Source organism: Puma concolor, chromosome A2 (genome assembly GCF_028749965.1).
Source record: "Puma concolor isolate L17-30 chromosome A2, mPumCon1.1.hap2, whole genome shotgun sequence".
Lineage (NCBI taxonomy): Eukaryota > Metazoa > Chordata > Mammalia > Carnivora > Felidae > Puma > Puma concolor.
The window spans coordinates 157,716,918-157,734,117 of NC_141668.1; the positions used below are offsets into that span (position 1 = coordinate 157,716,918).

The 17,200-nt window shown below is 58.3% G+C and overlaps 1 protein-coding gene across 1 annotated transcript; it reads left to right on the plus strand.

The window, feature by feature from the left end:
• Positions 1-191: 191 nt before the first annotated feature.
• Positions 192-15,743, plus strand: COPE (coat protein complex I subunit epsilon). The gene is made up of 10 exons (XM_086698531.1): positions 192-367; positions 5,512-5,574; positions 6,701-6,801; positions 9,137-9,289; positions 10,573-10,626; positions 11,064-11,145; positions 12,040-12,195; positions 14,209-14,277; positions 15,333-15,407; positions 15,544-15,743. Exons 1-10 carry the CDS (start codon positions 242-244, stop codon positions 15,589-15,591), a joined length of 927 nt encoding a protein of 308 aa, XP_086554657.1. The 5' UTR covers positions 192-241; the 3' UTR covers positions 15,592-15,743.
• Positions 15,744-17,200: the final 1,457 nt, after the last annotated feature.

The following is a 17,200-nucleotide window of genomic DNA, read 5'->3' on the forward strand; positions in this document are numbered from 1 at the left end:
ACATGCTTACTATGTTTCCCCGAGTCCCACTGGCTCGTGCGATCAAGTCAAACTACAATTCCCGAGATGCCCTGCGGATCGCACGTGCGACTCCCGTCCTTTAACCCCCCCCTTTAAGTCTCCCATTGGCTCATTTCCAGGCCGGAACGAGTAAACTCCATTTCCCAGAGCGCTTTGCAGCGAATCCCTGCTTCCGTCCGACGTGTCCCTCCGGAAGGGGAACGACTGGGACCACAGCGATATGGCGCCTCCGGCTCCGGTCTCGGCCTCTGGCGGCTCCGGGGAAGTGGACGAGCTGTTCGACGTGAAGAATGCCTTCTACATTGGCAGCTACCAGCAGTGCATTAACGAGGCTCAGCGGGTGAAGGTGCGGCCGCTTGGAGGCGAGGGAAGGTGGCGGCGAAAGCCGCTTCCTGGTGGCCACTGGTCGCGCCCTGATTTTAAAAATCTTCCTTCTTCTCGCGGCATCCCCCCCCCCCCCCGCCACGTATCTCTTCAGAGCGCTGTGAGGAATTACCCTTTTCTTATGACAAAACTCAAAGCCGTGACAGTTTGTGATACTTCTCACTCCGAGAGCTTGCTCTGCGCCATGGAAGGCATTTGAGTAAGGGAGGCGTTTGTACTACTGTATTAATAATAATAGTAGTAGTAATTTTCGCTTGGGGAGGGCCCACGTGTGCCACCGTACCCTCGTTACTCGTGAAGCAGGGACTGTTGTTTGTTGTCATTTTGGAAGGCTAGCACCGCCGCTCGAGAGAGAAATGTTTTCCCCGACTTTGCCTGCCCCACCAGCCTGGTTATATCTCCCCGTACTTGCCCATTCATTCTTTCATTCCTCATTGAGCTTCCCAATGGGTCAAGGCGGTGTATTCGTGCTGGGCTCAAAGCAGTGACAAAACTCCGAGGTCTCTTGGAAAGCTCAGGCTCCCAAGGGGGACAGTGACTGAGCAAATAAACAAGAAGTCAGGGGGTGGTGTGATGGATAGTGATGGGAATGAGGTTGGCCTTTTGAGAGCTAGAAAATAGCCTTGTCAGGCAGGGCCCAGCCTGACAGGTCCTTTAGCAGGAACTTTTAGGGAGGGACACGGACGTCACAGACACTTTGAGAGTGAACCGTTGGCGAGTCTTTAAGAGCAGTGAACTTGACAGGGTCATGCCTGCCCTCATGGTTATTAACCTTAAAAAGAAAACTCATCTATTTTATAAGCAAAATGAGTTTATTGGGGATTAAGGGAGAATTGCAGTTTGGGACATGTAACCTATGGCAAAACCGTAGGCATGTCCAGAGATCAAAGGAGAGGACTGCTTTTTCACAGAGGAAAGGGGGGAGTTGAGAGGGGCTGTTATAAACAGAAAATCCTTTGGAGTAAACTGGGAGCTTGAAGTGTAGTGGCTTTTCATTGCCTGAGTTGTGACAGTCTCTTCTTGGCTAGGCAGTTACCCCGGGAGGAGATCTTTTGTTCTCCTGTGGGGGTACTAAAGTGTAGTCTTCTTGGGGGGAATCATGGTACCTCTCTTTTGCTGGGGTCTGCTTTTGACTTGGAATGTCAGGGCTTGAGAGCGCCCCCTTCTGGCCTCGTGGTTCTATTTTCAACGGAGTCTTTTTTTTTTTTTTTTAACTTGTACATGGCCTAGTGTTCCAAAGAGATTAAACAAGTAAAGAAGTGAGTGAATATGTAATAACAGCTTGAGCGCTTAAGGGGGCAAGGTGAGGTAGAGTGCTGAGCGAAGGGCGCCTGGCTGACTCAGTCAGAAGAACATGCAATTCTTGATCTCAGGGTTCTGAGTTCAAGCCCCACGTTGGGTGTAGAGATGATTTAAAAATATATATATAAACTTAAAAAAAACCTACATACACCTCTCTTAAAAAAAAACAAAACAAAACAGTGCTGAGTTGGAAAATGGTGGGGAGGAGGCCGCTCCAGGTGGGAGTGGTCCGGTAAGCCCCTGGTGGCCTGTCAGCCTCACTGGCTGTCATTTGAACCTGAGACTTAACCTTGAGAAGCATCTAACCCCCTAAATTGCGGCAAAGGTGCCGAGGCAGAGATGAGTGCCGTGTAGTCAAAGCATAAAAGGCCGGTGTAGCAGAAGTGGGGTGAGCGAGGGGGGGGATGGAGAATGAAGTGGGCAGGGGGACAGGAAGGGCCTTGGGAGCCACAGTTGGGGTTTGGATTTTATTCTGAAGGTGTGGGAGGCCTTTGGCACACCAAGCAAAGGAATGGCAGAGCTCTTCACTGAGGCCGCCAGAGGCTTGGGAGGAATTTGGACTTTGAAGGAGGGAAGGCTTCCTTTCTCCTGCTTCCGACCTTTGACCTCTGACGGTATACCTGGTTTCCTTGACATTCATCTGTATAACGGGGACAACGCCTGAAATGGCTTCAGGAAGCTGTTACATGTGAAATAACACTTGTTTGATTATATTCATTTTTTGATGTTGCCATGATGAATGGCCACAAAGGCTTGCAACAAAACAAATGCATTATCTCTCGGTCGGTTTCTGCAGGTGGGAAGTTCTCCATGGCTTGCAGCAGGCTAAAATCAAGGTGTTGGCCAGGCTCTGTCTTTTCTGGAGGTCCTAGGGGAGCATATGCTTTCAGACTCATTCAGGTTGCTAGCTCTGAGCCCCAGGGTCAGCCTTAGTTCACACAGGCCCCTCTCCAGTCCTCAACCTTGCATGTGGTCTCCCCACGTCAGAACCAGCCACAGAATCCTTCTCACACTTGGGCTCGCTTGGATTTCTCCTGCTGCTGCATTATTTCTGTCTATTCTCTGCTATTAAAGTTCTTGCCATTAAGATTCTGTGATTAGGCTGGGCCCTCCCCCGTAACCCGGCACACTCTTCCCATTTTAGGGTCCATAACCTTTGTGAGGTCCCTTTTGTGACATGTAAGCTGTTCACAGATTCCAGGGCCTGGTACGGACTTCACTGGGCCGGGGCCGGGGGGTGGGGGTGTCCCTTATTCGGCTCACCACCACAGTTGTGTGCCCGCCTCCTTGCTGGGTAGTATAGACGGTAAGAAGACTGAGACAGACCCGTGCTCAGCCTCTGGCCCTGTTACGACTCTCTGCAGCCAGGCCTGAGTCGCTGTACCTCTCTGCGCCTGTTTCCCTGTCTGTCCAACGGGAACAATGGCACCTGTCTCACTAGGGTCACTGTGAAATTCAGTGTCACACTCATGCTCTGCTGTCTGGCTCCTCTCGTGCGTCTGTTCTGCTTACATCACAGCAATACGTTCTTTCGAGTCTTCTCCTGTCATAACGTGCAAACTTTCCGTCGCTGCTGAAAGGGAGGACCAGTGTGACCTCCTGTACTAAGGGAATGACTGAAAACAAGAGGTGACGGTCACTGCGGGTGGAGGCAGGCCGCAGCCCAGCCTCTGAGCCAGGGAGCCGCTTCCTTTTTGGGGACGTGGGAAACACGCACTGGCCCGAAACTATGACATTCTCCCTGATGCATCCAGAATGGGAATACTGTCCCCACTGGGCCATTTGATGTGGTCCATGGGCCACCTAAACCCTCTTGGGCAGCCTGTGCTGAGTTAGACGGTATCCCCCAAAAGATATGTTCACCCAGAACCTGTGAATGTGACTCATTTGGGAAAAAGATCATGGCAGGTATAATTCCATAAAGGATCTCTAGATGAGATCATCTGGCATTTAGGATAAGCCTTTGATGGGAGTGTGTTCCTGCTGACACCTTGACTTTGAACTTCTAGCCTCCAGGACCTTAAGAGAATAATTGTGCTATTTCAGGCCACCCAGTTTATGGCAATTCATTACAGTGACCCCAAGCTCTGCCAGCTCTGAGGTGGCCCCAGGTAGAACACGTGGTGGGTCACTGCCCTTATAGATGTAGTGATTAGATGTAGTGCTGTGTCGCCATTAAGACTTTCCCTTATCTGTCAGACATTCCTTTTGTTTGTTCGTTCGTTTGTTTTAATAAAGCTTATTTGTGTTTGAGAGAGAGAGAGAGCAGGGGAGGAACAGAGAGAGAGGGAGAGAAAGATCCCAAGCAGGCTGTGTGCCATTACCACAGAGCCCAACGCAGGGCTTGGACCCATGAACTGTGAGATCGTGACCTGAGCTGAAATTGAGAGTTGGACACTTAACCGGCTGAGCCACCCAGGTGCCCTGTCAGACATTTTTTTTTTTTTTTTTTTTGTTAATGTTTATTTTTGAGAGACAGAGACAGAGCATGAGCGGGGGAGGGGCAGAGAGAGAGGGAGACACAGAATCCGAAGCAGGCTCCGGGCTCTGAGCCGTCAGCACAGAGCCCGATGCGGGGCTCGAACCCACGAACCCGTGAAATCATGACCTGAACCGAGGTCTGATGCTTAACCAGCTGAGCCACCCAGGTGCTCCTCTGTCAGACATTTCTTAAGTGCCTGCAAGATAATAGGTACTGCCCAGGTGTTGGGGACAGAGCAGTGAAGACAGCCTCAAGAAGCTGAAGGTCCAGTGTGACCATACTGACAGTAGCCCCCACCCCATCCCTGGCCCCCCGATGGCACTCATCCTCAGGCCTGGCTGCGCCTCTGAGCCATCTGGGAGTGGTGAGTGGCCACTCGAGCTGGCCATCACTGGTGGGTATGGGCCTCCTGGCTTTGTTCTCAGGTCATTCTGACGAGCTATCCCCAAGCAGGAAACGGCTGAGAAGCATTTGTTCAGAAAGATGCCATTTTTGTTTCTTTAGACCTGGAGGTCTGCCCAGCCCTCCGCACACGGCTTCTGCCCAAGTCCTGTGAGCCTTCTTCTTTTCCTGGCTCTGGTCGGCCTCCCCATAACTTCGTCGCCTGGCTGGGGACACAGTCCCAGAGTGACCACTGTGTGATGTCACCTCCCCAGCTCTGCGGTAGTGGGGCTGGGGGGCATGGCCCAGGCTGGACACCGATGTCACTGCACCAGGACAGCCCAGCTGAGCTCTCCTAGAGAGGCCCTCTGAGTGAAGCAAACCTTTGTTTCTTCTCTTTTGCGTGTTTAAAGAGGGTTTGGGGACAAAAACAAGACAGGAACATGCCCCATAGAAATATTTGCTACAAAAAAATAAAGTCCCCTTTGCACATCTCCTGGGTCTCATCAGTTCTGCAGAATCACCCGTCCACCTCTGGATGGGAACCCTCGTGGGCCTGTGTTCTCTACTTTTACAAACCCAGGCACTAGGGCCTTTCCCCCCAACATCTTGGACCACGTGTACCATCGAGCAACTTCTGTCTCAATCTGCTGCACCCTGGGGGCCCCTGTCGGTATGAGTGGCCATGTGTCCCGCGGTTAAAGGTGTGGGCTCCACCCTGGCCCCTTGCTGTGCAGCGGGAGTGGGTGCTCCACTTTCCCTCACCTGGACGAACAGGGGTGAGGATTGAGCCCCTTCCTGGGGTGGTGGTCGTGTGGGACAAGATCAGGGCTGGGACTCAGGCCTGGAATCCACTGGAGACGCTGCCTGCTCTTGGCCTCTACTGAAGACCTGTCTGGCACCCAACTCCCAAGTGTCCTGACCGGCCTCTGTTTCCTCAGCCATCAAGCCCAGGGAGAGACGTGGAAAGGGATGTCTTTCTGTACAGAGCATACCTTGCACAGGTGAGTGCAGGCCGTGACCTCCGGTGTCCCTGGGACAGGAGAGGAACAGAGTCCTGGGGGGGGGGGGGGGTGGCAGACAGAGGATGGCAGGGGCAGTTGCTGTGGCCTCCACAAGTAGGTGGCCATTTCCCAAGGTTATAGGCTCACCAGGCCGGGGGGCCAGGGTAGTGATTTCTCCCTTTTCTTTCTTTCTTTTTTTTTTTCTGTTACATAATCAGATTTCATTTGTTCGGTACAGCTTCGGGTTTGCAGAATAATCAAGTAGATGGTAAAGAGAATCCCACATGCCCACCCCCACCCCAAGGCCCACAGGCAGCCAGCCTCCCTTGTCCCTTGCCCCCCCGCCTTGGATTGTGGCACATGGCTTCACAGCTGCCTCTACCTCACATCAGGCCTTCAGTGGTTTCCTGGTTCTGTTCATATCTTTCCCTCTGTGGAGTGTTCTGGGGCCTGATGGGACCTCCGCCCTCCTGTTGGCCAAGACCCCCCCTCCCCCCTGACCTTGAGGGTGAACAGTGTGTGTGGCCCCCAGCAGAGGGGCTGCCCCGGTGTACCTTGGAATCTCCCTGGGATGTATACCTGCATTTAAAAAAAAAAAAACAAACACCTCTACGTGGATGCAAAAACATTAAAACTACCTGGAAAGGAGTGTGATGAAAAATGGACCCCTGACTCCAGTTCCCCTCCCCGCAGTGACCACCACCACCAGTTCTGAGTGTCAGCAGGGAGAGGTATATGTCCCAGTTTATAGAAGTGCATGCCCAGACCCCCTGCCCCTGGGCGACGTGTTTCCCGCCCCCCCGCCCAGAGCTGCCAGGGCCCTCACCCTGTCACCTCAGCACTGGGGGCTGGACAGTGAGCAGCCAGGGTCTTCGGCTAGAGTGGAGGGCATTGTGGCCTGACAGGTGACAAGGGACACTGTATTGGCTCCAAGCAGGTGCTGTGGCAGGGCCAGCACCTGATAGGCTAAGGGGTCCCTGGGGGTGGTGGGTGCTGGTTCCAGGTGTTGGGGCTCTGCCAGGGTGATGCTAGAGCCCTGAAAAGCTCTCATGTGTTCCTGGGGACTGAGGTGTCGACCCCGCAGGGAGAGCGGGCCAAGCTGATGGTGCGCTTGTCTTCACTGCAGAGGAAGTACGGTGTGGTCCTAGAGGAGATCAAGCCCTCCTCAGCCCCCGAGCTCCAGGCCGTGCGCATGTTCGCTGAGTACCTGGCCAACGACAGCCAGAGGTGAGGACGGGGTGGGGGGGGGGGGGCTGGGGGGGGCGTCTCTCCCCACCTCCTCACCTCCCTGAACCTCAGTGAAAGCACATTCCTACCCCGCTTGGGCATTTGCCTGAGCCATTCCGTCTGTTGCTGGCAGGATGCTTGCCCAGGTGCTTGGGTCTGCCCCTGCCTCGGCTCTGCAGGGGGGAGCCATGTGGCCCCGCCTCTCCCTTGCGTGGAGCACCAGCATGACACGGCAGGCTCCGTGGCTCCTCTGCACTTCCGTTCCCCGCCCCCCCAGGAATGGTTGGTTTTGAGGCCCCCTCGGATCAGGAAGGTAAAGTGCTCCCCAGGGGGTGCCTGAGATAGGGCAGCAGCCTAGCCCATGACATGGAGACGCTCTGCTCTGTGGGTCTTCCCCTGCCCCATTGCCCGGCCCTGAGACCACCACCACCCTGGAGCATCCCGCATAGCGGCAAGGAGCTTCAGAGAAGGGCCTTTCCCAACCTCTGCCCGATGGAACTTCTTAGCCAGGACCTGATTATGACCTCGTTGATGACCATGCTACTGTCATAGGCCCGAGTCTTTGGGTCCCAGGCATGGGTGAGACCATCTGCTGTGACCCCCACCACTGCTCTTACAGAAGACAGCGTTCCATGTCCCGTGTTCTGATTGGGCTCCTTCGCCCTTGAAGCGCGAGGCTCAGGGGGATATACTTGTCGGCAGTGACCGCTGAATGGGGGCTCCCAGGTTCTGACCCCCAGAACCCGTGAATGGAGCATCATGGGAAATGAGTTCTTTGCAAATAGAACTAGTCAAGGATCTTGAGAGCATCCTGGATATGGGGTGGACCCTGAATCCAGGGACTGGTGTCCTCATAAGAGACCGGAGAGAAGATGGAGAAGATACAGAGGAGAAGGCCGTGTGAAGAGGGAGGTAGAATCGGGGTGACACAGAAGCCAAGGGATGCCAAGGACGGTGGGCAGCCAGGAGAGAGGCCCGGGATGGATTTGCCCTCAGAGGCCTCAGAGGGAACCGTCCCTGCACACACTTGGCTATCGGACTTCTTCCTTCCAGAACTGTGAGAGTCCGTCTCTGTTTTCTTCATCCCCCCGGCTTGTGATGCTTTGTGACGGCAGCCCCAGGACAGCAAGACAGGCGGCTCCCTGAGGCTATCATGTCTCCCTCTGCACCTCATGAGCCGGGATGACAGGCGCCATTCTCCTTTCAGAAGAGGAGGGGACTCTGGGACCCTGTCGGAGCAGGGCCTCAGGAAGACAGTGGTTCAGGCTGCGTCCATCCTGGCAGCACAAACTGCTGCCCCTTAGCCCAGCAAGCAGGCTGTGGAGAAAGCACCAGAACCAGAAGGTTAACAATGGTTTGTCAGGGTAACAGCGTCACGACACTGACGTCACAGTAACAGCACGCAGCGTGTCTCCTCTCGGTGCCACAAACCAGGCAGGAAACTTCACGCGGTGGCCTTGAGGGCTCCACACCAGCTCTGTGTCGCACCCTGTATGCGGTTCAGGTGTGCAGAGCGGGACATAGTCTCTGATTTGAAGTCGTGTGTCTGTCGGGCACCTGGCATGTCACCATCTCCAGGGGCCCTCAGACACAGATCCTTGACCAGTAGCCCCCCCCCCCCCCCCCCCGCAGCCCGCGTGACACGCACACATTTGCGGAGATCCCGTGGACCCTGGACAGCAGCTTTTGTCCGACAGCGACTCGGGTCCTGGCCCTTGCTTCCCTTCTCTTGTCCACTGCTCAGCGTCCTTTTGAAACGAGGGGTCTTGACTGTTTTCTGTAAGCAGATCATGGCTCGGGTGTCCTGTGGCCTGTGGGGGAACTGGCTGATCCTCGGCTAAGCCTTGACCCCAGCCCGGCCCCCAGTCCAGCATGTTGCCCACCTGCCAAGTGCAGCCGGCCTCACTGAAGAGGCAGCGACGTCACTGGTGTGAGATTCATCTGTGTCACTTCCAGTCTCCAAGAAGCCACCTCTGGCGAGTCAGCCTGTCCCTCCACGTCCAGGGGTGGTGTAGACACTACAGCCCCCCAACTCTGAGGGCCAGGAGAGCCGTAGGCTTTGGCGGTCATTTGTGCTGCTTTGTGGACATGGCCCGTCCTGCAGCACGTCCCCTCACCAGGCCTGAAACCACCCAGCCTCGGTTTCTGTGTGAGGGTGAGAAGTGCCTTGTGGGAAGGCGGTGAAGCTGGCACCCAGTGGGGCTCGCCGGAGACACTTGCAGCTCTTGTGTTCCCCTGGGGGCCTGACTCCGCCTCTCTGGACCCGTCTGCTCCTGCGGGGGCTGAGGCTGCTGCCCACCCCTGCCTGCAGGCCCTGAACAGCCTTGTGTTACAGGGACTCGATTGTTGCCGAGCTGGACCGGGAGATGAGCAGGAGCGTGGATGTGACCGACACCACCTTCTTGCTGATGGCTGCCTCCATCTACTTCCATGACCAGAACCCGGATGCAGCCCTGCGTGCCCTGCACCAGGGGGACGGCCTCGAGTGGTGAGTGTCCGCCCTGTCCCTGGGGGAAGGCCTGGAGGCCTGAGCGGCCCCTCCGGGCTCCAGGCGACTCGAGGCCTCGTTGGCGTTGTCATGGGAACGGTGGGGGCTGCCCTGAGAGACTGGTGGGGCCCAGGCTTCCCATTTAGGCAGCAGCGCCCGTTCTCGGTCCAGGAGACACTCCTTTCTGCACGACTGGACCGCTGTTCCCAAGGACACGGTTCCTGGGACTGGAAACCCTCTGTCCCCGATGGCAGAGTAGAAAGCACCTTTGTTTCTGCCTGTGGTTTCTACACCCCCACCCCCACATGAAGCCTTTGTGTTCTTGGGCCCTGGGCCCTGGCCTTTCCTTGCCCTCCCCAGGTCCCCCCAGGCCCTCCCCTGAGGCTGGCCCACCGTTCGGGGCACTCCAGGGCTGGGGTGCTGAAGCCCCTTGCAGCGCGCAGCCGCCCCCCCCCCCCCCGCCCCGGGGGTGACTCTGGGCCAGCATCGCGTCCAGGCTGCTGTGTCCAGGGCTCTGGCCCAGAGGGAGCAACAACCGTCCTCTGTAAACTCTGCTGCCTGCTGTCCCTCTGTTGGTTGGTCCCCACACATTCATTTTGTATCTGTTTACATCCCCCGTCAGTCCAGAAAGGGATTCACGGTGGCTTAGAAGTAGGTCCGGCGCACGGCCTACAAGGCAGCGGACTCTGCACTTGTTCCTCAGACTCCTGCAGAGGCTGAGCTGGCTATTGGGTCACGAGCTGGTGGGAAAAGGTGGGAACAAGTGTCTACGTAGGTCATCAGTGGGCACAGCTGTCAGGCAGAGGGAAGCCATGGGTACAGTAACGGAGGGGGTAAGAGCCGCCCCCCGCCCCCGCAGCACCTTTGTGACCGAACTCACACCCTGCTCTGGGGGCCGACCCTGCGCTTGGCTACTCAGCTTGCTCTCTGGGCTCCCGGCATCTGGCAGTTGTCAGTGTCGCCTTTACACCAGGAGTGGGGTGCGGACATGGCGTCTAGCCTCAGGATAGTCAGAGCCGGACACCTTGGGACCCGGCGAGAGCTCCAGCCCCGAGCGGACTCAGTGGTGAAATGTGGGAGCCAGGGCCCCAGGAAGCGGTGAGAGGCTTGGCCCAGCGTGCAGTGTCTGGGTCTGAGTCCGGTTCTGCCCAGCATCGCCCTCTGCGAGGCAGGGCCGGTGGCCTGAGCTCTCCTAGGAATGTTCCCGGAGGTGGCGCCCACACGGAGTGAGCGCCGCAGTAGCGTGGCAAGGGTGCCTCCTGACTGTCCGCTGTGTCCCGCAGCATGGCCATGACCGTGCAGATCCTGCTGAAGCTGGACCGCCTGGACCTCGCCCGGTAAGCCTCTGTTTGGCCCCACCTGGGGCTCTTAAGGCTGTCTGAGCAGCGGGCCAGGCCACATCGGGACCCCATGCTCTCGAGAAGCCAGGCCTCCGCCTGCTGGGGACGCTTAGCATGGGGACCCTCCCTGCGCCCTTCCCGAGGCCCAGAGTATTAGTGCTGTGATCGCTTCTCCTAGTACTTAATTCTAGTCCATTGTGGTGATGCACTGTCATCTACTTGCCCACCCCTGCAGGATGTTGCCTGGGATGAGGGGTGGAGCTGTCCGTGCCTCAGTTTCCTTATGTGACGTGGGAAGTGGGATCTGCAGAGTTGGGCTGGGCTTCACAAGTATGCGGTGGGGGCTGTCGGGCCAGAGCCGGGAGCCAGCACCAGTGTGTGCCTCGCGAGCAAGCGGTGCGGGGGGCTCCCTCCCACCCTTCCTGTGTCCCCAGGAAGGAGCTGAAGAAAATGCAGGACCAGGACGAGGATGCTACCCTCACCCAGCTGGCTACGGCATGGGTCAATCTGGCTGTGGTGAGCCCCTGGGCCGTGCTGGAGGATTGGGGGGAGCATCAGAGAGCTGGGAGGATCCCCTGCCTGCAGTGCTGGCCGCTCCCGTGGGGAGAATGCCGGTGTGGGGTTCTGCGGACACATCGGATCTCTGCTTCCTTTGGAGCCAGGGCCCATCCCCCAGGAAAGCCCCCCACCCCTTGCACATTTCATTTCCCACTTTGTTCATCCCAACCCCATTCCCGGCTCCTCCTAGCCGAGTGGCTTAGCCAGAGCCAGAGCGGATGAGCTGGGAGGCTCTGGAACCAGACCTGGTGTACTGACTGGGCCACCCTGGCAGTGTGGCCTCCTCATGGGGCTGACCCGGGGCTTGGCTCCTGCTCAGCTTGCTCTCTGGGCTTTTGGCATTGGGCAGTTGCCAGTGTCCCCCTCCTACCTTCCCCTCCACCCAGCCCCTCCCTCCCTCCCGCACGTCTGCCCCCATCTCTTGGCAGTGGCCTCTTTTCAGGCTTTTGGCGCTGGGCTTCCTTTCTCTGAGCCATTTTTGTATGGGTTTCTTAAAATGTGTTCCCCATCCTCGTGCGCCTGCACTGCCCTTGGGGGCCCGAGGCCTCACCCAGGCCGCTTTCCAACATCTGTCCGGTTCAGTAGGGTGAACCCTGCCCACTCTTTGTGCCAGCTTGGTGGTGTTTCCACAAGCACATCTTGGTCTCAGGCTCCCCCACGAAAGTGCTGCTGCGTCTTTCACAGGCAGACAGAACCTGAGTGGTTGGGGTCAGGACTGCCGGTGACAGAGAGGGGCCGCCCGTACCGGGATCACCTCGGCGAAGTGCTGGCATCCTGCTCTAGGAGGGAGCAGGCAGCGGTCGGGCCGGGAGGCAGGGTGACGAGCCAGTGGTGTTGGAACCGTCCCTGCAGGGTGGTGACAAGCTGCAGGATGCCTACTACATCTTCCAAGAGATGGCCGACAAGTGCTCATCCACCCTGCTGCTGCTCAACGGGCAGGCGGCCTGCCACATGGCCCAGGGCCGCTGGGAGGCCGCCGAAGGCGTGCTGCAGGAGGCACTGGACAAGGTACATCGGGCCCAGCCCACACCCCGGCTCCTGGTGCAGGCGGCGCGGGGCTCGGGCTTTTTCGGAGGCACACTGGGCAGAGGGAGACCCCGGGGGCCTGTGCTGTGTTCACGTGGGATTGTATTTTAATGCCAGGTCAGCTAAAAATTGGGATCGCAACTGAAAACGTTGATTCTCTTTTCTCTCGGAAATGCGAGGGATCCCATCAGCTTGGGCTTCCGCTGGCTTGAGCGGAGCAAATGTTCTCTCTGTCACCTTGACTACCTGGTCTGGGGGCCTCGACGTGATTGTCACCTGAGCCTGTACTTGAAAGAGACACCTGCCGTTTATCACCAAGGGGAGAGCAGGCCGCAGACTGGGAGACGTTGCCTGGCCTGTCCTCGTCTAGAAGAGGGACCAAGGGCACTGTCCTCTCAGGGTAGCCCCAGCTGTCTTCTCCCAACCAGTATCGGAAGTCGTGTGTTATTTTTATAATCAGTAGAAACATCGATTTTTTTTTCCCACTTTTGGAAAACATTTTCTTTTTAATTAAAAAATTTGTTCATGTTTATTTTTGAGAGGGAGACAGAGTGTGAGTAGAGAGAGGGAGACACAGGAGCTGTCAGCACAGAGCCCGAGACGGGGCTCGAACTCACAAACCGTGAGATCATGACCTGAACTGAAGTCGGCCGCTCAACCGACTGAGCCGCCCAGGCGCCCCTGGAACACATTTCTTGATATAACGAGAAATGGACACCGGTAGGAGGCCTTCTCTCCTTTATCTCTGGGAGGAGCTGAGTTACCATCGGAAGGCTATGTGCAGATCAGGGACGGGCGTCAGGTGCTCCTCGGGCCACACTTGCGGAGCTCCCGGCCCCGCCCCCTGCCCTGTGCCTGCGCGGGTCCCCACGCCTCCTTGACAGGGTCTGACTATAGCTGGACTTCTGTATGCAGTTAGGGCTAGTCAGGAAGGCCCGCCTGGTGGGGCGTCTCTGCCCCAGAAGGAGAGGGCAGTAGGGTCCCCAGTCAAATGACACCCATCTGTCCTCGTTCTCTGAGACACCAGCTGGGCTGGCTTGCTGCCCCATGGCCCTGACCCCCTGATGGCCGTAGGTCTTCCATGGCATCGCTCAACCCTGTGCCTGTGGGCCACCCCATGCTTCTGACCGTTCTCCCCATTCCTTTTGGAATGTTGCTCCTGTGAGCTCGTGTCGTCGTCCCCCATTAGAGCAGCGAGGCGACTAAGGCCGGGAGAAGGGGAGTTTCCCCAAAGAAGGGCAGCCACGGAGTGGAGCCCGGTCTGTGCGGGAGGCTGGGGTCCTCGAGCCCACAGCGCTGTGTGTCCGAGTTGCCGTGTCTCTGCTCCATGTGCCCCTCAGGGCTCCCTGCGGTGTCCCTGCCTCAGAGCCACCAGGGGCTCCGTCTGGGGTTCCTGGCCAAGGGGGTCCTGGGCCAGTTCCCAGGGTTCCCTCTGCCTTGGAGCCCCGCGCGGGCGGGTGGGGTGAGGTCAGCCGCTTGGATGTTCTGGTAATTTTCCCGGCAGCTTCTTGCCGAGGCCCCTGGAGAGCAGGAGGCACGGGTGGGGTCTGCCCCGGGTCTTAGACCTCATTTTTACAGCAAGAGGGACAGCTTGGCTCTGAGGGTGTGGACACTGTCTTGGCCTGGGCTCTGTTACTTTGAGATTGGTATGGTAAACACACCCGTTCCACAAGCGATAAGCCACGGGGCTCTGTCCCATCCTAGTCTGCAAGATGAGACAGCAGGCACAGAGGGGAAGCCGCTGTTTCAGGGAGGTAGGGAGGGGCTGGGGCTCCCTCGAGGGCCTCGAGGTCACTGCCTTGCAGGGTGGCCAGTGGGCGCACTTTGGGTCTTGCAGCACCCCCTGCCCCGCCTCTGGGGGTGTGACCTTGTGTGGGTCGCGTCTTCACCCTGGGACAGTGGAAGGCATCCTTCTGCCTCATATGGGGCCAGGCCGGCTGAGTTGGAGGCCTGGGGGAGCTGACCCTGCTCGCCTGGTGTCCCCCATGTTTGCAGGACAGTGGCCACCCGGAGACACTGATCAACCTCATCGTCCTGTCACAGCACCTGGGCAAGCCCCCTGAGGTAGGACCTTCCGGGGCAGGGGATGTTTTCTGGCCCCCGCGGTGACATCCTGAAGTGAGCAGGGCTCTGTGATGTGGCCCCCGCTCCAGATGAAGCTCAGGATCTCGGGCAGAAACCCATTCCTTTGGAGGGGGTCACTTGCCATCAGCCTGAGGGGCCCTGGGAAGTTGGTGTTGGTGGTGCACCCCTAGGGTCGTACCTTGGCCAGGGTTATAGGGCCGCTGCTCCCATGGGCCCTACAAACTAGTGGGCTGTGGCTCAGAGGGTGAGCCGAGCTGGGACCCCCACCTGTGCCACCTCTGGGTGGGGGGTGGGCAAAAGAACAGAGGAAAGGGGCCCAGGGGAACAATCCCTGTGAGCCCACCTTGTTGGAGGGCAGGGAGGGTAGGAGGACTGACTGGCCCAGTTGGCCAGGGGCCCTCCCAGGGTTTCCTGTCAGTCACCCATCCCTTGTGGAAGGGCCCCCAGAGCTAGGGCAGTGCAGCACAGACAGGACGACTCTCACTCACCCCAGAAATAGCATGGACCCCTGGTCTCGGGAAGACAGATGCCCCCGCCCTGTGCAGTCAGGGCTAGGCCCAGGGAGGTGGGGTGAGGCTGGGGGCAAGGGGTCTGCCTAGGGTCCAGGTTCCATTACCAAGATCTCTGGGGTTTCTCTGTACGGTGTGCCCAGAACAAACCCACCTCCCCTCCTAACCCTGTCCCGCCTGACCTGCCCTGTGCTCCTCCTGGCCCTCCGCCCTCTTCTGGGGCCTGGGTCCCTGGTCCCTTCCAGTCTCCTCACCCTGAACTCTGTGGCACATCCTCCAGCTGTGTGCTAAGCCTGGGCTCTGTGCCAGGCGCTGTTCCAGGTGGTCCCCCCGCCCCCGCCCCGCCCCACCCCTGATGGTCCTCTGTCAGCCTGATTTCGGGGTGGGGTGATAGAGGTAATGGGAGACCACGGCTCTTGCTTGGTGTCAGCTGGGAGGTCGCCACCCCACCCCTCCCCTTGCCCTGTGTGTGAGAGCCACTTGGGGGGCCCCTAAGCACCTAACCTCGCCTCACCTCTCCTGCAGGTGACAAACCGCTACCTGTCCCAGCTGAAGGATGCACACAGGTCCCACCCTTTCATCAAGGAGTACCAGGCCAAGGTGAGCCCAAGCTGGCGGTGTGTCCCAGATCCCCAGACCCCCTCAGGCTGGGCCAGGGAAGGCCCGTGACTGGGGTCCCAACTCATGTTCTCTCTGTTTCTCTTTCTGCGCCCATCATTCGCAATCCGTGTTGAAGGAGAATGACTTTGACCGGCTGGTGCTGCAGTACGCTCCCAGCGCCTGAGGCTGGCCCCTGACGCAGTTCCCGGGCCGTGGCACAGCGAGGCCAGGCATTGCACCCGCCCTGCTGGGCACCCATCCTCTTGTTCTCTCACGTTTTCTGGCCAGAAGCTTAGCCTGGCCCCATTTTGTCAATAAATGTCTCCACCACAGGTATACCCCCCCGATCCATGTTTGCTCTGGCCACTTTGGGAGGGACATGTGGGAACCATGGCTCGAAAGGGACGGTCTTGGGCACTGTCACCCAGGGTTTTTCCTGGGAGGGGAGCCCTGGAGACCAGGGTCTGCGAGCAGCAGGTGCACACCCCTTGAACAGCCACCCTGTGATGCTGAGCTACAAGTGGCACAGCCGTGTCTCCCAAGCTCACTTGGCATCCAGGGAAACTGAGGTACAGGGTGGTCACAGCCATTACGAGGGGCATTCTGGGCTCAAAACCCGTATCCAGGTGTCGTCTGTAGGTGGTGAGGGAGGTAGGAAGTGCCCCGGCCTCAGTTCAGCCACATGGGGAGGGTATGTGCAGGGAGCAAATACCTCCCCCCCCCCCCCACAACCCCACCCAACCATCTGCTGCCCTGTGGGGAGTCCTCAGCCAGGACTGAGACCTGCTGCTGCTGGGGCTGTGGGCGTGGGAGGGCACAGTGGCTGAGGCACCGAGCTCTCTACCTGGAGAGAGAAATCCATGGTGAGCACCCTTCCATAAGAGAAAGCCAGGGAATTAGCTGGAATCTCTTATCTAGAGAGAGGGAGGTAGGCAAGCAGGGGAGTGGTGTTGGCTGGGCCTCTTAGATGAGGTCACCATTGAGCTGTATCCACCCAAACAGCTGGAAGGAGCTGCCAGGCCAGGTTCCCGGGGGACCAGCATTCATTCAAGGCCGCCTGAACAGCCCATGCAGAGTCCCCGGAGGCCGCGCTGGGCTCTGCGAGCTGGACGGGGCTTTGTGCTCTTTGTCCCTAGGTCAGTGTCTGGGCCTCTCCAGGAAGAAGATAAGATACTGGGTTGCCAGAGTCTGGCCTCATCTACCTCAGAGGTGGTGCTTGGTTGCCAGGACGGGACGTAGAGCTCGGGATCCCCAGCAGCAGGGCCCACCCTTGTCCCATCCCTGCCTGGTGCGGAGCTCAGCAGGGGAGGGAAGTGACAGAAGAATCCCCCGGCAGAGGCATCTGTCAGGGGTGGGGAGGGATGGCCTGGGGATGAGCTCCTCGGGCGAGAAGAGGCCTGCCGTCAGGTGGAACAGGGAAGGGGACCCTTAGCAGCCCCTTGTCAGGTCTCAGTTGCCAGCACCAGGAGCCACCTTTCATTTCTGCCCCGCCCCCACCCGTTGGTGGCCTTCCAGCTGGTCCCGCCAAGATGAAACTCTACACATCTGGGACTGGGCTGGTGGGCGGGGGCGCCTCTCCCATTACTGATGGCTGCCATGGTGACCAGATAGTGCTGGGTGGGAGGGCGGGGGTGGGGGACTTGGAACATCCAGGGCTGCACCACAGGCCCATCAGGGCTCTGGGGACACGTATAGTTTTCTGAGCATCCCTGAGTCCTCCTCTGCCTGCTGGGCAAGCTGCAGCATTAATCATGTCTCTGGCCTCCAGCTGGGCCTTAATACTTGACCAGACC

Excerpts from the sequence above, each read along its gene's own strand:
- COPE (XM_086698531.1), top strand. The coding sequence starts at position 242 with ATGGCGCCTCCGGCTCCGGTCTCGGCCTCTGGCGGCTCCGGGGAAGTG. Across the intron at positions 10,627-11,063 it reads GACCGCCTGGACCTCGCCCG|GAAGGAGCTGAAGAAAATGC; the intron begins GTAAGCCTCTGT and ends CTGTGTCCCCAG. Across the intron at positions 15,408-15,543 it reads TCAAGGAGTACCAGGCCAAG|GAGAATGACTTTGACCGGCT; the intron begins GTGAGCCCAAGC and ends TCCGTGTTGAAG.